At 38.8% G+C, this 19,917-nt stretch overlaps 1 protein-coding gene across 1 annotated transcript in view; it reads right to left on the bottom strand.

The window, feature by feature from the left end:
- The window catches only part of LOC128862917 (disks large homolog 5), a 21,071-nt gene extending 1,172 nt beyond the window's left edge, over positions 1 to 19,899 (bottom strand). Inside the window, exons 1-6 of the mRNA XM_054101742.1 lie at positions 19,443 to 19,899; positions 7,137 to 7,233; positions 2,766 to 7,070; positions 407 to 1,006; positions 121 to 340; positions 1 to 47 (exon numbers count right to left, since the gene is read on the bottom strand). The exon at positions 1 to 47 is cut by the window's left edge and continues 192 nt beyond it. Coding sequence (XP_053957717.1) covers positions 1 to 47; positions 121 to 340; positions 407 to 1,006; positions 2,766 to 7,070; positions 7,137 to 7,191 — 5,227 coding nt within the window. The 5' untranslated portion in view covers positions 7,192 to 7,233; positions 19,443 to 19,899. The remainder of the gene's footprint in view (positions 48 to 120; positions 341 to 406; positions 1,007 to 2,765; positions 7,071 to 7,136; positions 7,234 to 19,442) is intronic.
- Between the last annotated feature and the right edge of the window lie 18 nt (positions 19,900 to 19,917).

Raw genomic sequence — 19,917 nt, 5'->3', positions numbered from 1 at the left:
CGCCTTCACAATCGACCACTTCACCGGCGCGTAGCTCCTCTTCAACCCTAAATGTGGCAGTGAGCAAATTGTACAGTTGGTATTTAAATTAAAATACGTTTGAAAATAACCAAAACCTACTTCATTTGACTTGGTATAATACCGCATTCCTTGCGATGCCCCTTCCCATCCAGCTTCCAAGCGCGCCACAAACCAAATGTGCCATTAAAAACCGTATTGTCCACATAAAGCACCTCATCTTTGACAAAACGCAAATCACCTTCGTTCAGCTCACCTGTGCGATCGAAACCAACACGTATATAAAAAGAATCACCTGACTTGTCTTTGATTTGCTTTAATTCTATAAAGGAAAAATAGTAATTTTCAAAAAACAAAATGCATTCTGCGCTCCAACGATTTCACTTACTTTTCAATTTATTTTGCACCAACAAAGTGACAGTGTCCGTCAATTTGGATATCTCATTCGCCGCCTGTTCGGCTGTCACGCAACGCAAGTCAACGCCATTATATTCCAATATCTGATCGCCTTTGCGTATGCCCGCAATGTCCGAAGGTGAGCCGGGGTGCACGTCGTGCACAAAGATGCCCACTTTGTTGCCACCAAATAATTTGATGCCTAAATTCTTCGATTTATCCATGCGCAATGTAACATAGCGCGCTTCCTCTTCATAAACTGTTGATGTTGTCGAGGCTGTGGTGGTGGTTGTAGCTGCTGATGAGGGCAAGTCCTGACTACTGCTGATGTCCGATTGATTCTCTAAACTATCGGCAAAACTCTGATCCTTGATTGATTGCGTGGAGATGAGTGAGCTCGATTGTGGCATAATGTTTGTTTGCTGTGCCAAGGGATTGCTGGTGGGTGCTGAGATTGGAAGCGGTGGTAGTGATGACATCATGGTGCGCACAGGTGGTCGTGGTGAGTTGCGAGGTGTGGGTGAGCCAGAGTGGTTCACTGGAGATTCAGTCTCGAGATTATTGGTGCCATCGTATTCACCGGAGTGAAATTCTGCAAATAAAAATGGAGTTCAATAAAGAATGAAACAAATCGCGAAATATGTAGGTGAAAGCATATTAAAAAAAAATTCATCCAAAAATATTCACACTGGTGGCAAAGCCTCTGTCAGACATTTTAACAGAGCTCGAATTCTCTTTACAAATTCAAACAAGGAATAAGCCGAGAAAGAAAAAAATTAACTGAAAAAAGTTTTGAGATTGGCGAAAATTACTGCTGGGATAATGGCCGACAAATTATTTAAAAAAAAAAATAATAATAATAAATAGTAAAAAAAACACAATGTGTTCTAATTTTAACAGTGGCAACTGGCTGTCCACTGCAATTCTGTTCAAGCGGCAACTAGTCGAAGAAAGGAAACCAAGCAAAATATTGAGAATTGATGAAAAAGTTATTTAAGGCTGATTAAAGTGATCGAGCGAAGGAACGAATTAAAGACACTAAAAGGTCTGATAGCTAACAAAATTCAAAATGCGAACTGAATAGGCATCTATTGATGATCGCCCAATAATTCCTCAATATAGGCCCGGATCAAAAATGCAGCGGCCCAACGGCTAACGAGTTGACGGGTAGTGATCAGCTGATCCGCTTTCGCGGGAAAGTTCGTTTGGTTAAACAGAATTGCGACGGAGACGGAAACACTATTGCCACTGGCCTCTTTTCAGCTAACATTTTGTGGTTAGAATCAAATTAAGTTTGTTGTGAATTCTTTTCGTTTGCTATATTTGTGAAGCAACTCTAAGGCAACAACTTATTTCTAAATTATACATTTTTTTTTTGTGCAAATCGATTAAATATTATTTGCCTGCTTTTGCTTGTTAACAAACAAATTGTCATCAAGCGATCAGAAAAGCAACTCTGAGTATTGAATCCGTCGGAGAAAATGGAAAAAATCGAATTATTTTAACGCCGTAAAAATAACCGACAGCAAAAAAACCATCCCCACGGAAATTCTATGCAATTTCATGCTATTAAATGTCTTCTAATTTTGACAGTGGGTTCCCGTCAACCCATTACTGGCTCTCCGCTGCAATTCTGTTCAATGGTAAAGAGGTACAAAACGAAAAATTGTATATTAATATAATAAAAAATATATACATATATCCAGAGGTATGCAATGTACAAAGAATCTTTAGAGAAGATCTCTTCACTTGACGTGGCAGTCAAGAAGAAACGAAAGGCTTATTGAATTAAAAATTTAACTCAAAAAAACAAAAACTAAATGAGCAGAATTTGAATTCCAAATCGATAACGAAAAATGCAAGCATCAAGCCTTGTAGAAAAACACAAAAATTTATTTAAAAAAAAATCGGTCAAATGAGCCTAAAGCCTCACTAATACCAAGTTGCCCTAAATTCTTTCAGTCCAAGGTCTATAACTCCTTCAGTTTTCCTCTGATTTGCTTGAGTTTTTTACACAAAAGTACAGAAGCATTTGGCCTCTTAAATATGCAAAACACACAAAAATGGATTTAAAAAAAATCGGTTAAAAAAGCCTAAGCTTCACTAGTACCAAGTCGCCCTTGCTAAGTTGTTTCAGTCAAAGTTCTATAAGTCCTGATTTGCTTAAACTTTATGCACAAAATAAATTTGGCTTTTTAAATATGCAAAAATAAGAATATTTTTTTTTAACCGGTCAAGTCGGCCTAAAGCCTCACTAGTACCAAGTTGCCAAATTTGGTGTAAAATGTAAATCAAATCAAAATCAATCATAAAATCAAAAATTAATTTTCGTCTTCACTTCATTCACTCACTTTCCGGATTGTACTGCACCAGCATCGTTATCGAGTTCCCGCATTGGCGCAACACATTCGCCGCAATGTCATTTGTAGCCGAACGCATATTTAAGCCGCAGACTTCTAAGAGTTGATCGCCCACCTGAAGACCTGCACGTGTGGCTATGCTCTTATCGGCTACAGTCGATACAAAGATGCCGCCACCATTGTTGTTGCATTGTATGGTAATGCCGAGCGATTTATCGCTCTTCTCGATCGTGACTCTTCTAAGGTCTCCAGGGCATAAAAAATCCGACGGCGTATTCGAGTTGCGTTTACTGCCGCCATGGCTCAGCACCTCAACGTGCACTTGCGGCATCGGCGAACCCCGTCCGCTGCCACCACCATTGGCTGCCACCGCAGCAATGGCTGAATGATGCATTAGCATCGTAGGCGGTATGCCAGACATGCTCGAGGGAACATTCGGCATGCCGCCACCGCCACCATAATGATGATCAATGGAACCGGAACTATTCTTTACGCCTGCGCTACTCTTGCTCGCTACACTCGGATTGGATGGTATGCGCAAACGTTGATGATCCTTTTTCCGCGGAAATGTGCCGCCTTCATAGATGATGCCACCAGCGCCGCTAACGGGTACACCCGTGTGTGGATGGTAGTGCGTAGAGAGTGGGTAATCATGCACATATTGTGAATGCATTGGCAATCCAGGCGTTACAAAGTCCATATCGAACTTATCCACCGAACTGGTTGGTATACCAATTGCGCTACTCGCAGCCGTATCCACGCCGTGCTGCGACTGCTGTTGCACCGTTGATGGATGTGGCGCGTGCGAGTGCGGATGTACATGCAGTGGCGGTGAGGAGGGCAATGTAAGCGGACTAGAGTGACGTATTTGACGCATCGCATGCGAATGCGGGTGGCTGGAATTCTGCGTGAATGTGGGGAAGAGCTGCGAGTGTCGATTGTGTGGTGGAGCGGCCATGTTATTCGAATGGAAAAGTCCGCTGCTGATACCACCTCCGCCGGTGCCTATGCCACTAACGCTGCCACTCATGATGCCCGAGGCAATACTCTCGCTGTCACTTGGGTACTTGGCCACATTCTTATTAACCACTGATGTGGCAGCCTGCGGCATTGGTACGCCACGCTTCGGATAGTGGTTGATCACTGCGCACTCGCTTATGGGCGGACTCTTCGCCGACAATATGGAATCGATGGAGTTTTGCGACTTAATCGAGATCATATCCAAGGAATTCTGCTGCGTTGTGGATGAGCTGCGCGCGAAATTCGGCGGATGCAGATTCAATGGCGCAAAGAGCGCAGGATGTGGTTGTGATTTACTTGAGCTGACACTATTCGGCATGACACCGCCACCACCGCCCATACTACTGCCATTCCCGCTGTTCAACATATCGAAGATGTGCGGCTTACGCGGCAAAAACTCCGCGCCATTTCCGCTATGTATAACCTGTTGTTGCGCCTGCTGGCCGCTAGTCTTGTAGAACTCAGTCGGCGTTATATTTAACGAATAACGATTCTGATAGTTGTGAACGCGCTGATTGCCATACTTATCCGGCACCGGCGGCATCTTCACACGCATGTTGGCACCCATTATGGGTGCCGGCCGCTGGAGTGGCTTCGTCGGCTCACCCAATAGGCCCACATTGTCTATTTGTGGCTCCACATACACCGAATGTCGCATATAATTCGCATATACATTATTGCTATTGCCACTGCCGCCATTTACGCCTGGCATGCCCGACGCACTGGGCGTAGGGATAAAAAGCGCCGACGCGGGTATTGGATTCGAATTGCGATGCGGATTGGTTTTGATGGCGTTGCCTGCGTTAGTGATGCTACTCCGCATGTGCGCTTGCGGTTTAGCCTGCGGTGGCAATGGGGGCGGTTGTTCATCGGATGTTTCGCGCTCATCGTCCTTATCCACATTTATGGGACCGGCTGTGAAGAGCGCAAGTGGAGGACGTTTTTTCTCGCGTTGCTGCACTATAGTGCCTGTAGGATTCTCGTGAGTGGCGTTAAGAATATTGGCACGTGGCCAAGTGCCCATACTCTTTGCGGCCGCCTCCTTTTCTTTCTTGCTGCGCTTACCACGACGCGGTTTTTCTGACGAATTCTCACTTAACACCGAGTCCAGCTCTGCCAGCGCATCATGTTCCTGTGTAAAATGGTCAACGTCGGAACCGGGTTTGGAGATGTGTATCTTCTTGAAGATGCTCAGCATTTCCGAGAACTTCGAAGGATGCTTAGCGCTCGTCATACGATGCATGGAATCGATGGAGTCCGTTTGAGCTGATGAGGTGGTCATGCGGCGCTGACCATCGCCGTAACCTATATCCTGCACATTCTTCAATGCAAAGATGGTGATGGCGTCGTTGCGTTCATCGTTCAATAAACTCATGACATCATCCACCGAGTGTACGCCTTCCATTGACTTGTTATTGATGCTTAGCACCCGATCACCCACATCTAGTTCGGGCTCGTAAGCAGCCAAGGAGTTCGGTTCAATCTTCGAAATGAAAACACCCGTGTCCAGGCTCAGACCATGATTCATATTATTCTGCATATTTAGATGCACCGTGTAAAAGTGGCGCTTACTGTGGCGTGTGCGCGACACTAATAACTTACAGCGCGGGGCGCTACTGCGTATTTCGTCTAGCACCATGCGCTTAGTCATGGTTTGGCAATCGAGATTGTTCACTTTGCAAATTACGTCATTCATTTTTAGCTTTCCAAAAGCAGGCGAGCTATTGGTGACTCCACATACCAGTTGCCGATTGTTGCTGTCATCCAATATAATACCAATATCGCTATCCGAGTGGTAATTCAGTTCGATATCCAGCAGATCTTCCGCCTCGTATGTGCTCATGCGAAAACTGCGACGCGACGTGCTATCCATATTTTGATTTTCGATTTGTTCCTTCAACACGTCGATTTTCTTTTGTGCTTCATCCTTTTGCTTCTTTATTTTTTCGCTATCGCGTATAGCCGACAGCAGGTCAGATATTGCTTTGTCACGCTCTTTACGTAGGTTGTCGCACAGTGACTTTACTGAGTCGCGTTCCTGCACAATTTTTTCGCGCTGTGAAATGGCCCAATCACGCACACCCTTCGCCTGCTCGGCATCCTGCAGCGCACGTTCCACTTCCGAATTAGCTTTCTCAAGGCTCTTGCGCAGCTTTTCAACCTCCTTGAAATCATCTTTGCTATCGGAAAACTCTTTCGACCATGAATTGGACTTGAGCAAGCCACGCTTTTGCAACTCGGCATTGGCCTGATGCAGCTTATTTATCTCCGCCTGATATATCAAGTCGTTTTTCTTGTAGTTTTCAATTTCTTTCTTGGCCGCCGACAAATCATCGAACATCTTCTGATGCTCGTGCAACACATTGTCCTTCTCCGAAAGTAATTGCTTTAGCTCATCGTCAATGCGATTGCGTTCCACAGTGATCAGCAGCACTTTCTTAGACTCCTCCGAAAGCAGCGACTTCAACTTTTGTATCTCCTTTTCCATTATATCACGTTGCAAATTGAAATTCTCACGCGATTCACGATAGAAATTACGCTCCTTCTTCACATTATCCAATTCGGCTAGAGTAGAACCAAAGCTCTTTTTATACTTCTCACGCTCCGTTGCAATTGCGCTGCGCTCTTTCAGCAAATCGGCATTGCGTTCCTTGCACAAATGCAGCTCTTCAAGCAATTTTTCACTCTGCTCCATCAACTTTTCGCTCTCTGCACAGCTGCCATCACATTTATTCCCGCCACCGCCACTGCCACCTCGTCCGGTCGATACATCGCTGTAATAGTATGCATTCGGCGTATTTGACGTCTTATTCCCATTCTCACTCTCCAATCGTATCAATTGCCGCTCGAGCTTCGTATTCTGTTGCTTAAGACGCGCATTCTCCGCCACAACATCAATAAACTTATTACGTTCGGTACTTTCCAACTGTGCCATGGCACTAACATATTGCTCCTGATAGTAGGCCACCTGGCCACGCAGCTCTTCACAGCGACACAACGCATCGGCACGCTGGTGACGCAGCTGGCTCAGCTCCATGAAAGCTGGACTGTAAGGTGATTTAATCACATCGTATTGCGAGCCATTTGAAACACTGTTGTTGTTGCCGTTACCACCACCGCCGCCGGCGCTAACACTCACAACTCCGCTGCCTCCACCACTACTATTACCACTATTTTGGCCATTATTGTTCGCCAAATTTGCTGCATTTGTGCTGCCACTCGAATTCAATGACGGCCGAAGTGTACGATCGTAACCAACATATTCGGGACTTTCTTCTGTAGGCGAGAAAATGAAATTAAAAAATAATAGACTTTCAGAGTATAAATTAAAGTTAGACTGACCTTCTTGACTACTCGTGCTCGTTAAAGAGAGATCTCCAGATGCCATCTTCGCCATCACACCATTTTCTCAAGTCACAAGTGCCACTCTTAAAATAAACTAAACGGTGAAGAAAAAAAATATATTAACATTTTTTATTATATTATATATATATTATATATTTTTTCTATTACATAAAGACAATCGTTTATTGCCACATAATAAATGAGCAAATAAAAGATAAAATGATTTCTACAGTTTTAGTAGTAAAAATATGTCCATAACACAAATACATTAATTTAATAGTAAAATTGCCAAAATATATAAAAGAAAATTTTTTTCGCCGAGGTGCATACTCGAATTTTTTTTATATGGCAATGGCTAAAAATCAACGGTATTTGGTAGTCACTTGAAACTCGCAATAGACTAAAATTCAATAGACTATACAACTGCATACCCAGAAAAATTCGAAACACTTTGGTTGAAAAAGTAAAAAATGTTGGTGGAATTTTTGAGAACTTTTGAACAAAGTTTGAAATTTTGCGTTATTTGATTTTTGTTATCGTCTCAACTATTTTTTTTATAAGAAAATAGTGGTGTTTTTATAATTTTACAACGGGGTGTATACGAGAAATAATCGTAGGGGTACATTTTTAGAGTGGTTAGAGCAAATATCAGATGTTTTCAGGTGCATGGGAACTATCAATAACGATAACTATAGTTTGACAGCTAAGAATGGCAAACTGTGTTGATATTTCTGTTCGTTAAACGCCAGAAAAACGCTTCCAAATTGTGGAAATTTGCTTTAAAAAAATTAATCTGTTCGCGAATTCCATTGAACACTTCGTCTTGCAACAAACGATTAATTATAAAATCAATTTAGTGCCAACTTTCTTTCCAGAAGTGGTCCTGTTTATTGGCCCCTCGTTCGTGCGATTTAACGTTTCTGGATTCCTTTTTATGTTGCTATGTTAAATCATTGGTTTATGCCGACAAACTAGCAGCACTTGAAGCATTGGAAGCCAATATTCAAGCCATCATTGACGCCATACGGCCAGATTTCTTAGAAAAAGTAGTTAAAAATTGGACTAATCGAATAGACAGTGTAAACTTGTAGCCGCGGCGGATATATGCCGGGTATCATATTCAAAAAATAAATTCCGTGACATCTACCAGATTATAATAAAAAAAAATTCAGTTCAAAAATATTTGTTTTGTATTATCATTTTAAGTTCTTAAACGCTTAAAGTTCTTAAACGATATAAAATATTATTAATGTTACACCGATTTCTGAAATTATAGCAGCTATCAACAAAGCAAAGACGTCCATCCTCTCTTTTTGATAAGTTAAAACAGGGCGCATTCCCAACATTCACATCATTTTACTCTTTCATGCAATGTTTCAAAGAAACACCTGAAATCATAATCCCAGACGTTTATACCCCAACCGAGACTAGCCATGCGCCTGTTTATGACTTTTTCGTGGAGCAGTCCAGAAAAGAAAGACGCTAAGTTTTGCCACTACACGAACAACAATACTCTCTAACATTTAAACCAATTCAATTAAGCATTACAAGTAATTAACTCAAAAAGGCGAACTTTATACGCCGCCGTACATACATAAGTTGGTTATTAAAAAATTAGATAAAACATAAACGGCGGCGTTTACGTTCGTGGCACTACGCACTGAAGCAGTAAAAATAAAAATCGGAAAACAAGATATGAGAACTTATCTACGCCGCTAGTGCAGGGTGATAGCTCAAGAAGCAACAAGTGCTGTTACGGCGCTAACAACAAATACATAGACAGTTGAAAAATAAAATAAATAATAAATAAAACATTTATTAACTATTGACTTTTCGTGAACTAAATATGTAAGAGTAAGAGTATAATAGGAGACAGTGAACCCCAGTTAAAAACCTCCTTCACTCCTAATTGCCCACTTCTAAGCGTTTAGGAGCTCACAGTCAATTTTCAGACTATCTTTCACTTTCACTTACTTCGTTTATTTAGGAACGTTAGCCTTGAAATCCGACAGAGAATCTCTCTTGCCAACAAGTGCTACTTTGGACTAAGTAAATTCCTTTCTCGACGGAACAAACTAACACTTTATAAGGCTCTCATCATGCCTGTCCTATCGTAAATCGCAGAAGCTTGCACGATGACAATATCCGATGAGGCGTCCCTTGGAGTGTTTGAGAGCAAAATTCGGCGGAAGATTTTTGGACCTTTGCACGTTAGCGATGGCGAGTATCGTAGCCGATGGAACAATGAGCTGTATGAGCTTTACGACGACATAGACATAGCTCAGCGAATAAAGATCCAGCGACTATGTTGGCTTACGGCTCTGGAAGTAATCGAAAAGGAAGACCTCCTCTGTGTTGAAAAGATCAGGTGGAGGACTTAGATTCACTTGATGTGACCAACTGGCGCTAGTTAGCCCGAGAACAATTGGCGTTCTTTGGTAAAATCAGTCAAAATCGCATAAGCGGTTATCGCAACAATCAAGAAGAAGAAGGTTAATGAGGTGAAAAAATACATGTGATTTCTTGGCGATACACTTAATTTATTCAGTCAATTTCCATTAAATAATGCAGCATTTGAACAATACAAAAAAGTTTAGGAGCGCACAGCAAATTTTAAAACTATTTTGTTCGGAGAAATAGACATACTTTTAAGAATTTTTTTAACTTGTTTTTGTTACAAAACTTTCATTGCAAAATATTGAAAATTAAGCGAGTAACAAGGAATCTTCGGAAGCGACACGAAAATAAGTTTTTCTTAGCACTTGAAAACCAAAACAACGGATTAATTTTAAGGAAATATTAAATTTCAAATCAAAATTCAAGCATTGTAGCATCTAAGCATTAAGTTAGGTTAGGCTAAGTGGGTTCTTTTTCACGAGTCATTCGGCGTACTGCGAATATCCGGATGGTAGTAAATTTGCCCTATCAAAAGCCATACAGATAAGACCGCAGGCAAGGAAGGTGCCGTCTGAATGGGACACCCACGCCCGGTCATCCACATCTCCTTAATCTCCTCCATCTCCCCTTATTATTAAAGGGGAATTGCACACTACTTATTTCTCAGGAAAGCGCAGAACAAATAGAGCTCAATTTCTTCGTGGGCTGTTTCGAAAAACCTTTGGCCCCAGTACAATAGACACCGAAAATCCTGAGGATTTCACGCCATTCAATTTTCGAACTTGTAGCTGCGGCCGCCTATGTATGGCGCAGAAGCTTGGACGATGACAACATCCGATGAAGCGACGCTTGGAGTGTTCGAGAGAAAGATTCTGCGTAAGATTTTTGGACCTTTGCACGTTGGCAACAGCGAATATCGCAGACGATGGAACGATGAGCTGTATGAGCTTTACGACGACATAGACATAGCGCAGCGAATAAAGATCCAGCGGCTACGTTGGCTGGGTCATGTCGTCCGAATGGATACAAACGCTCCGGCTTTGAAAGTATTCGATGCGGTACCAGCTGGTGGTAGCAGAGGAAGAGGGCGGCCTCCTCTGCGTTGGAAAGATCAGGTGGAGAAGGACTTGGCTTCACTTGGTGTGTCCAAGTGGCGCCGGTTAGCACGAGAAAGAAACGACTGGCGCGCTTTGTTAAACTCGGCCAAAATCGCGTAAGCGGTTATAGCGCCAATTAAGAAGAAGAAGCTGCGGCCGCCTTAGCCGAATGGGTTGGTGCGTGATTACCATTCCGAATTCACAAAGAGGTCGTTGGTTCGAATCTCGGTGAAAGCAAAATTAATAAAAACATTTTTCTAATAGCGGTCGCCCCTCGGCAGGCAATGGCAAACCTCCGAGTGTATTTCTGCCATGAAAAAGCTCCTCATAAAAATATCTGCCGTTCGGAGGTGGCTTGAAACGGTAGGTCTCTCCATTTGTGGAACAACATCAAGACGCACACCACAAATAGGAGGAGGAGCTCGGCCAAGCACCTAACAGAAGTGTATGCGCCAATTATTTATTTTTTTTTTTAGCTGTGTTAACCGGACATTGGACGGTCGGCAAACACGCAGAAAAGCTAGGTTTACCATTTAATCCTTTCAGAGAAGGAAACTGTTGAGCGCTTTCTCTGTAAATGCCCGGGTTTGGCAGACATACGATTAAATGGTTACTCCTTTTTTCGACAGCCTGAAGCAATGCTCCAACCGAAATTCCATCAACCTTCTTCGTTATATCAATTGCTCTGGTTAGCTGTAGATATCTGCCCGTTGGATATTTCATAATGGTATCAAAACGGCACTTGGGGAGTACCAGACTGATACTTCAACCATTTCACCTACCTACCTGCCTAAGGCAGCATCAGTTCACTGATGATGGGCTTTGATAATTCACAAAGGAATGCTCGATAATTCCCCAGTAGTTTGCGAGGATTGTAAGATAACTCTTCTTGTGCTCTAGGTAGGGTACAAATTTTTCTGCTGATCAGCAACTCAAGTTCTGCGCAATCACGTATTTCGGCACCTCTTTACTTTTCTATGGATCGAACAGCAGTCGTACCTTAAGACTTAATTCAACTCCCTAAAAGGCCAGCTGATAACCGCAGCAAGTCTTTTCCCGAAGAATCCCACCCGTACACGAAACTATGTACATAAACACTTCATAACACCTCACTGATCCTCTCCTTATGCCCACTCGGAATTCTTCACAAATTTATTTGAGGCACTTCAGCAAGTTTTACTGTATGTTCATATGTAGTACGGACTTTCATACTCACTGCACATATGAAAAATAAGATATGTACATATGTAAGTTAAAAATATGGAGAAAAACACAAATAGAATGGTAGATAGGCGGTGAGTCAGTGTGGCACGAATATACCAGACTCAAGGGGGTTGGTAGTAACTGCCCACCAATAGGTTCACTCAAGTTGGCCATGTCAACTAATAGCATACGAAAACTAATTATTAATCTACGCAAGGGCGGTTTGAGTTCCCGTAGAAGTTGATTGAGGTTCAAAATGTATTTATTTTACAATCATTTATGTTTAAATAATTAGTTAATTTCAATGTAAGTGGATTTTTTGTGTTATTTATTACAGTCCACGCAATAGTTATTTACTTGTGTACGGTCTGTTGAATAAAATAAAAAATATTTGAACAAAAATTATACAGCCCAGCGAAGTAAAAATTATTTGCAATTAAAAGGTGTCGTGTTGGCGATTATTGAAAACAAAATTTGTAGTTCAGCGAGTCTGATTGTTTTTTTTTTTTTTTATTCAATTTATCTGTACTGTCTGACTGTCTGAGTCTGTGATAGAATTTTTCAAAGCTGGGATTTTAATTTCCGAAACTGAGATGTTTGAATATTACAATAATTTACCCCAGGCTTGTTATTAAAATAATTGGAGTTCTTCGTACAAGCTTTGGTATGGCCTAGACAGCGACTTCTACCAAATTCGACCACAAAAGTTCCAAAAATTGTATAAACTTTTAGTTTTAGTAAACTTTTAATAAAGGGTGATCAGATTGGAGGTACTTTTTCGAATAGGATTTTTTGACAGATCACGCGTGACCACTGTTAAACTAAATGCATAATTATTTTCAGTATTCATCGACATTTCATCATTGAAAGACTTACTCCTCAGTAACGTTTACATATCTTACAATTGTATGACGAAAATCGACGCTACGTGAAAATTGTTCATCGCGCGCTCAGGACAACTTAGCGATGTTCAGCGATGAGGCCTATTTTTTTTTTAACACATGTATGTATGTATGTAACGGAATCTTTGAGCTTAATTTTCACTGGCTTCTAAAAATCTGATCGACTAGGAATTTTGCACACCTATCAAGGACCGATGACAATGCAGTAATTTGATAAAAGTTTTCCATTATCCTTATTAGGATTGTCAGGATTAATATTTTCTTTTTTTACTTAGATCTTCGGTAGAAGAGTAAGAAAGACAGAGCTAACGCGCGGTCTGCGCATGCCTGCACTCTCCGAGTTACTCTTACTGATTTCGGGAGTCTACGACTTACTCTTTCGAATTCGAACTTGCTCGGGCACGCGGCACTGCAGTACGAATAGAAGGCTAAAACGTTTTCAGGGTAGTTGCATTCTCACTTTGTATAGTCTTTACACATGCGTAGATACTACAAGTCTCATACACGCAAATTTACTCTATTTAAGGGGGGAAGCTGGTCTAGAGCGCAAAAAATGGGCATATTTTATGAATTTATTTTGACTCAACAAAGGAATCAATCGAAAATCTGTGAAATAGGTTTAATAATATAGCTTTCATGGTACAAATACAAAATTTTTCGTCTGAATTAATTTCAAAATGGCCGCTGTCCAGCAGTTCTCCTAAGGCGCCTTTTTTTCTAGTGGGTCCATTGCCGAAGACGTAAACTCCTTAATTTTTGTCCTGGATCAAAAAATAAATTTTTTTTAGTTTCTATATAACAACAGAAAGAGACGTACGTAGGATTTTTTCGATATTTTGTTTTTTCGCGAAATGGTGCACGTTTGAACAAAAAGTTACAATTTTCACTATAAAGAACGACATAAAATTGTTGATTAAAAAAAAAACTATGTAATATAAATAAAAAATCCTACGTACGTCTCCGGAGAAAGGTATTTCGAATGTATTGTCAAAATTTCGTAAGAATCGGTAAAGATTTGTTCGAGTTATGTCTTCGGCCAGTTTAAAAAAAGTGATTTCGAGAAAAACGCGTTTAAAGTTGTAAGTAGCGTTCGGGGCATACCTGCGAGGCACTGCCGTCGAATGAAAAATTTGGGCATTTAGACATTTTTGCTGGCATCCCTCATTTGGTATATTATTTCTAAGACCCTAAAGCACCTTTTAAGACAAAAAAAATTTTTCGATTTTTTCAAAATTCTAGCTTCCCCCCTTAATGTTCATATAAGATGAAATAATTTTCATATAAGATGTAATTTTGTTAATTACAATAAAATAATCAAAATATAAATTTTGAAATTATTTTACGGAACAAAATTTTGGCAAATAAAGAAGGAATTTATCATTACATTAATTTCATTTATAAAATTTTATCGATTAAAGTACAATTCACAACAAAAATGAACTAAAAAAAAACCAAACTGGAACTTTACATCTCGTTTTGATTGTGTCAATATAATCCACGGTCTCCTTTTTCTGTGCTGAGAGTATCTATTCTGTGTCAAGGTCAATGCTGGCCTTTCTTTGAACATATAGTCGGTAAAGAAGATATTAAATATAACACAATTAAATCGAACTATAAATCACTGACTAAATGAAATCAATAATTTTCATTCAGAAAAACAAGGCTCGACCTTTAATCAATGATCTATATGGGAAAATGTATGTAATTAAGTAATTGATTATGTCAGTATATTTTGTTGTTACCTCTCCGTTTCAGGAGTGGGGTAGCCGTTTCTCAGGCTCCCTCCACGAAATAAGTTCTTCATCCCGATTACATCTTTATCACGGCCGATATCTGCATAGCTTTAGACTCACAGTCGATAAGAAAGGAATTAAATATAGCACGAATATATCGAATCATTTATTCACTGACTGCAATGATAACAATAATTTTCATTCATAATAAAAAATAGTTAAAAAAAAAACTAAAAAACACGCTTTTTTGCTAATCGAACTAAAAAGTAAAAAATAAAAAATAGTTTAAAAAAAAACAGAAGTATAACAAAAATTAAGATACAAATAGAATAATTCAAATTAGAGTTAAAAGCGTGGCATACATTTTGCTTCACTTTCATAACCTTCTGTACATAGGTAGTTGCCAATAGAATGATTGTAATATTTACTATATCAAGCATCCCACGCTTTTAACTCTAATTTGAATTATTCTATTTGTATCTTAATTTTTGTTATAATTCTGATCTGAGGTAGTTGACTATGACTGATCGTTCGATTTGCTATTACTTCATTATAGGTCTTTTTGTCATTAAAATTTATTTTCTACTTTTTAGTTCGATTAGCAATAAAAGCGTGTTTTTTTAGTTTTTTTAAACTATTTTTTTTTTGGATTAATGACTACGTTAATTAGCACGATTGCCACATTTGAGCTAAAGAGTAACCCAAAGCCTTTCAAGAACAGTCATTACATCCATTGAAAAACCCCGGTGGTGCGGCCTATGGGCTGGAGGAATAATCGGCCCATATTTCTTCAAAGACGAGGCTGGCGCCATGTAACAGTGAATGGCGAACACTATCGCGCCATGATAAACGACTTTTTGATGCCGGATGCCGGAAATTGAAGCCCGTGATCTCGACACCGTGATCTTCGGTGAGCAATTTATCTCTCGAACAAGAGAATTGCCCACCAAGACCGTGTGCTATCACTCCTTTGGACCTATATTTGTGGGGGTATGTAAAGTCTAAATGCTTTGAGGATAAACCCTCTTTAATTGAGGCATTGAAAGTCAGCATTACTAGAGTTATTCACGAGATACCGGCCGAAGTCCTACAGCGAGTCATTCAAAATTGGTGTTTACGGATAACCGAATTACGACGCAGTTGCGGACAACATTTAAAGTGATTATCTTTAGAAAATACACAAAAATAATAAAGATTGTTTAATCAATTTGAATTTTCGTTGTTTTATTTCATTTTAAAATCCGATAACTCTAAATTTATCACCCTTTATTTGTCCCGAAGAGTGGGCAAAAGCTTTACTCAGCTATGAAGAATGATTCAATCGCTTTAAATAAAATTGGCAAGGCAAACTATTTGAAAAATAAGTTTATTTCAGCGGAGCGTTACCAGGTGGGAGAAATAATGATATGGGCCGAATTCACCTCAAATATTACGGCTGAAATAAAAAAAAATAACTCCTCCATCTATTTTGATGTGTTGACTTTGAAAACGGCACCACTAAAAATAGTTGGGTTATTCAATCACGAGGCGTATACGATAACGGAGACATTTGAACCCAGTCAAGGACTTGAAAGTTGCGATTAAGGGGCATAAGGATGCCATATTTTCTGCAAGCATTACAAAACCTAGTTCTATTAATATGCAATGGATTAGAAAACGATTAGAAGCAAAACTTATGAGTTCTTAAGTAATTTAGTATTTTTTTTTTTCGGTAGATGGCTGTAGTGATCGATATCACTTAAAGTAGCGATCAAACAATTTAAAGTTTATTGTACAGTTTTTTTTTCGATAAAGGCGGAAATGCAAACCAATTGCCGGTGAAATTGTGAATGGTGTTTATATGTCAATAGTGTAACAGCTGATTGTTAAAGAAAATGTTGATAAAATCACAGAAATGAACCACCCAGGAGCTAAAGATCGGCCATAAAACAGTTTTAAATCATTGCCCAAAATTTTTACGCTAAAACAATGGCGCACGCGTTGCACGTATTCGAGGATCGCAAATGGTTGCATGCCAAATCTTCAGCCTGTGTCGCACCACTTCCTATTCCGCCAGTCCGATTTGGCCCAAATTAAGGAAAAGTATTACTTATTAGGTTTCTTTTCTGGCCCATTTTTTAATTTATCTATACATTTTAACAAACAATTAACAAACTACTTTAGCTGTACGCATAATTTAAAAAAAAGGTTATCTGCAAATTTTATATTAAACATTTTTTTATTATTATCATTTATTTATTATAAATTCATATAAATATAATATATTGGACTGGCTGGTCTACGAGGTCATAGTGCCCCCGAATAACAAAGTGAATTAGTTTTACAAAAATTTCCGCCTAATGCTGTTGTTGAGCTCGACTTGTTTTAAAATGAAAAAAAGGCAAATAAGAAATTGTATTAATCTGTAGCTGAGGCTGTTGCTTTCTTAATTTGATTTCTTTATGAACGGACAAGGTCGTGTGCATATTTTAAAACGAAATATCGACTAAAATAAAAGTGTACAACTATATAAATTATAATTTTACATCAAGCGATTTATCTATGTATGTATGTAGCTTTTTTCTGAAAAAAAACCAAAACTTTTGAATTTTATTACTTTTTTATTGAACAATTATTGCAGCATTGAGCTGTATTTTTGCGAATATTAACTATTTTGAACAAAAACAAAAAAACACCAACAACCATATATAATATAAGTAGATGCACACATATAAAGCAAATCAGAAATAAATGATTGCGTTAGCAAGAAACCTGCATACACACGCACTTTGGCAAATTAAAAATATGAGATTAATTTATTTTATTTACTACAGGCCCCAGCAGCAGAAACACAAAGCCTTTGCTTTTTGTTTTATTTAATGTTTTTTTATTTAGTTGTGTTTCTTTGTTGTTGCTTTGGGGCAAATGAACTGTGGTAATACTCAATATAAAATGCAAAAACAAAACAATGCTCATACCCGTGCATGAAAAGCGGCTTAAATCCGGGTAACTGGTTACACACGACAACCAACAACAATAAAAAATTTCAAAACCAACGTCAAAGTGGAAGTGGAAGTTAAAAGATGATGACTATGACTACGGTAACCATACGACCACGGCGTTGATGATGACGATGTTGACCGTTTCGCACGCCACGAGCTTTAATGCGATCAGAAATTAGCCGAAATTCGCACAATCTTCTACAACACGCAATAAACCATAAAAAGTTACAAATTTTAAGTATAAGTATACAAAGCACAGAGTATGCCTATGTATGTATGTACATATGTACAGATATATAGAGCAATGAGTAACCGCACTGCGAATTTAAAAACGTGTCCGTTTCACAATGGGAGTGCAAAGCAAATAAGCAACCACCAACAAGGCTGGTAAGTGACCAACAGTCGGCCGGCCAATCTAACTAACCAATAAACCAGTCAAGCAAACGGCAAAGCAGCAGACGCAAACAACGAAATCACAAAACAGAAATAAAAACAATAACAACAACTACCAACTAGCTGTGGTACTCCGGAGGCGAATAGGCGATGATGCAAAGAAGCACAACTGTTGCGCACACAACACACAATGGTTGAATGATTTGAATGGAGTAACTCTCGTGTAATTAGTAAAAACGAAAATAATTACTAAGTAGTTTATGGTCGATATTTGTATGTTGGGGGAGGGTGGGTGATATTAAGATAATGGAGCGTTGCATGTGGCATAGCACAACTGGGTTTTGTGAATCGAAAAATGTTAAACTTACAGTATTGTGCAAAACAAAAGCAACGAATATGAAAAAACTAATTCCTTTACGACCTTCACAAAATGCACTACAAAACCATTGTTTTTGCTGTAAGCACAGTAACATTCACCATACCAGTTCTCCATTACCGAAACGACCCGGATTTATATACAGCCAATCTATGATGCTGCAACAACAATAACAGCACAATCTTCACTTCAATATTCTCATCAGGGGTTATATGGAATGAAATCGGCTAATTTTACGGACAATGAAGAAGTTGAATTATTTTGTAATTTAAAAATTCTGGCAGTTTTATTTGTATTTTCAATCTTCGTCATGTTGTAATAACCAAACAAGTGTCATATTTCGCTCTGCGTTTTGCAGTATTAGCATCAGTATTATATTTTTTGCACATGCTTTAAATCTAGCTGATCCTTTGGCATGTTGCAGGATTTTGACATACAAAAAACTTTCGACTTAATTCAAAAACGCTCTTTACAAGGAGTTGTCACATAGAAAAAGTACCGTTATTTCCACAAATTTGTTTTCCTCCTAATTTGAGAAAATTCATTACAGAACTTAAAATACACATTTTTTTATTTAAAATATAGAAACAGTAGTGTCGTCGAAGTATTTTTTTGTTTCTTATTAAAAAATTTTAGGAATTGTTAGTTTTTTTGATTTGATAATCAAAGTATATATTACCGAGTGTCTTTTTTACGTTACCAGAATGACCCGGATTTATATTTCGACACGGACTGTCATTTCAGCAGCATTCCCAAAGATATTTGCGAATTTTTTATGCTGTCTCAGCTTTCATTTTGCACAACAATGTATGCTTTGCACATTCAAGTTTGTGAATGCCAGTTGGAACCAACTGAGGAAAGGGGTAACGATTAGAAAGGGGAAAGCTTTCGATGCATATGAGCTTAGCTGAATAATTTAAACGTGCAATGCCTCCTTCAATTAAGGTTTATTAATGTTATTAATATTTTGCAGGCTGGTTAAAATATACTAATATATATACTATACGATTAGACTGAGTCAAGTCTTAAGCAAAAAACCTGGGTGTCCAGAAACAGCTAATCAAATAATTTTACAACATCCATTGATCACCACTATTTGGTTGAAAAATACGAATGCATAGTAATAGCATTAATGTACGAGTCACTCCTACAACAATACTTTCTATGCTATATCATTTATACTTTCTAATTACCAGGATCATCATTGCTATCAACACGTACCTTTTTTGTAGTCGTCCTTTCTACACTACGTTTTTATTTGCAAAGAAAATTTCGCCTTTCACTTTGAACTCTTTCCAAGTGAGCCTACTAGCGCTAGCGCTACGGTTTGCTGCCTTCTGCTGTTGCTATTAAATTTTGTTGTTGTATTTGTTGCTGCTGTTGTCGCTGTTTTTGTAATCTTCTTTCTGCGCTTCTCCACTTTTTTTTATTTTATTTTTCTTAATTTTTTCACTATTTGATTAACGCCCATTTCTCACACCAATTTTCTTCATATAATAACACTTATTCACATTATCTTTTATATAATTCATATACTTTATAACTTTATCTTAGATTTTAACTATTTTCAATCGCGAATTTCACATATTTCTCAACAATAAGGCACTTGAAAATTTTTTCAGCAGAGAAGGTGAAATTTTTTATTGCAACGTACAAAAGTAGGGAAGTAATAAAATAAAAAGATCCAGCACACTGA

Source organism: Anastrepha ludens, chromosome 5 (assembly GCF_028408465.1).
Source record: "Anastrepha ludens isolate Willacy chromosome 5, idAnaLude1.1, whole genome shotgun sequence".
NCBI lineage: Eukaryota > Metazoa > Arthropoda > Insecta > Diptera > Tephritidae > Anastrepha > Anastrepha ludens.
This window is presented reverse-complemented; position numbering and strand designations above follow the sequence as displayed.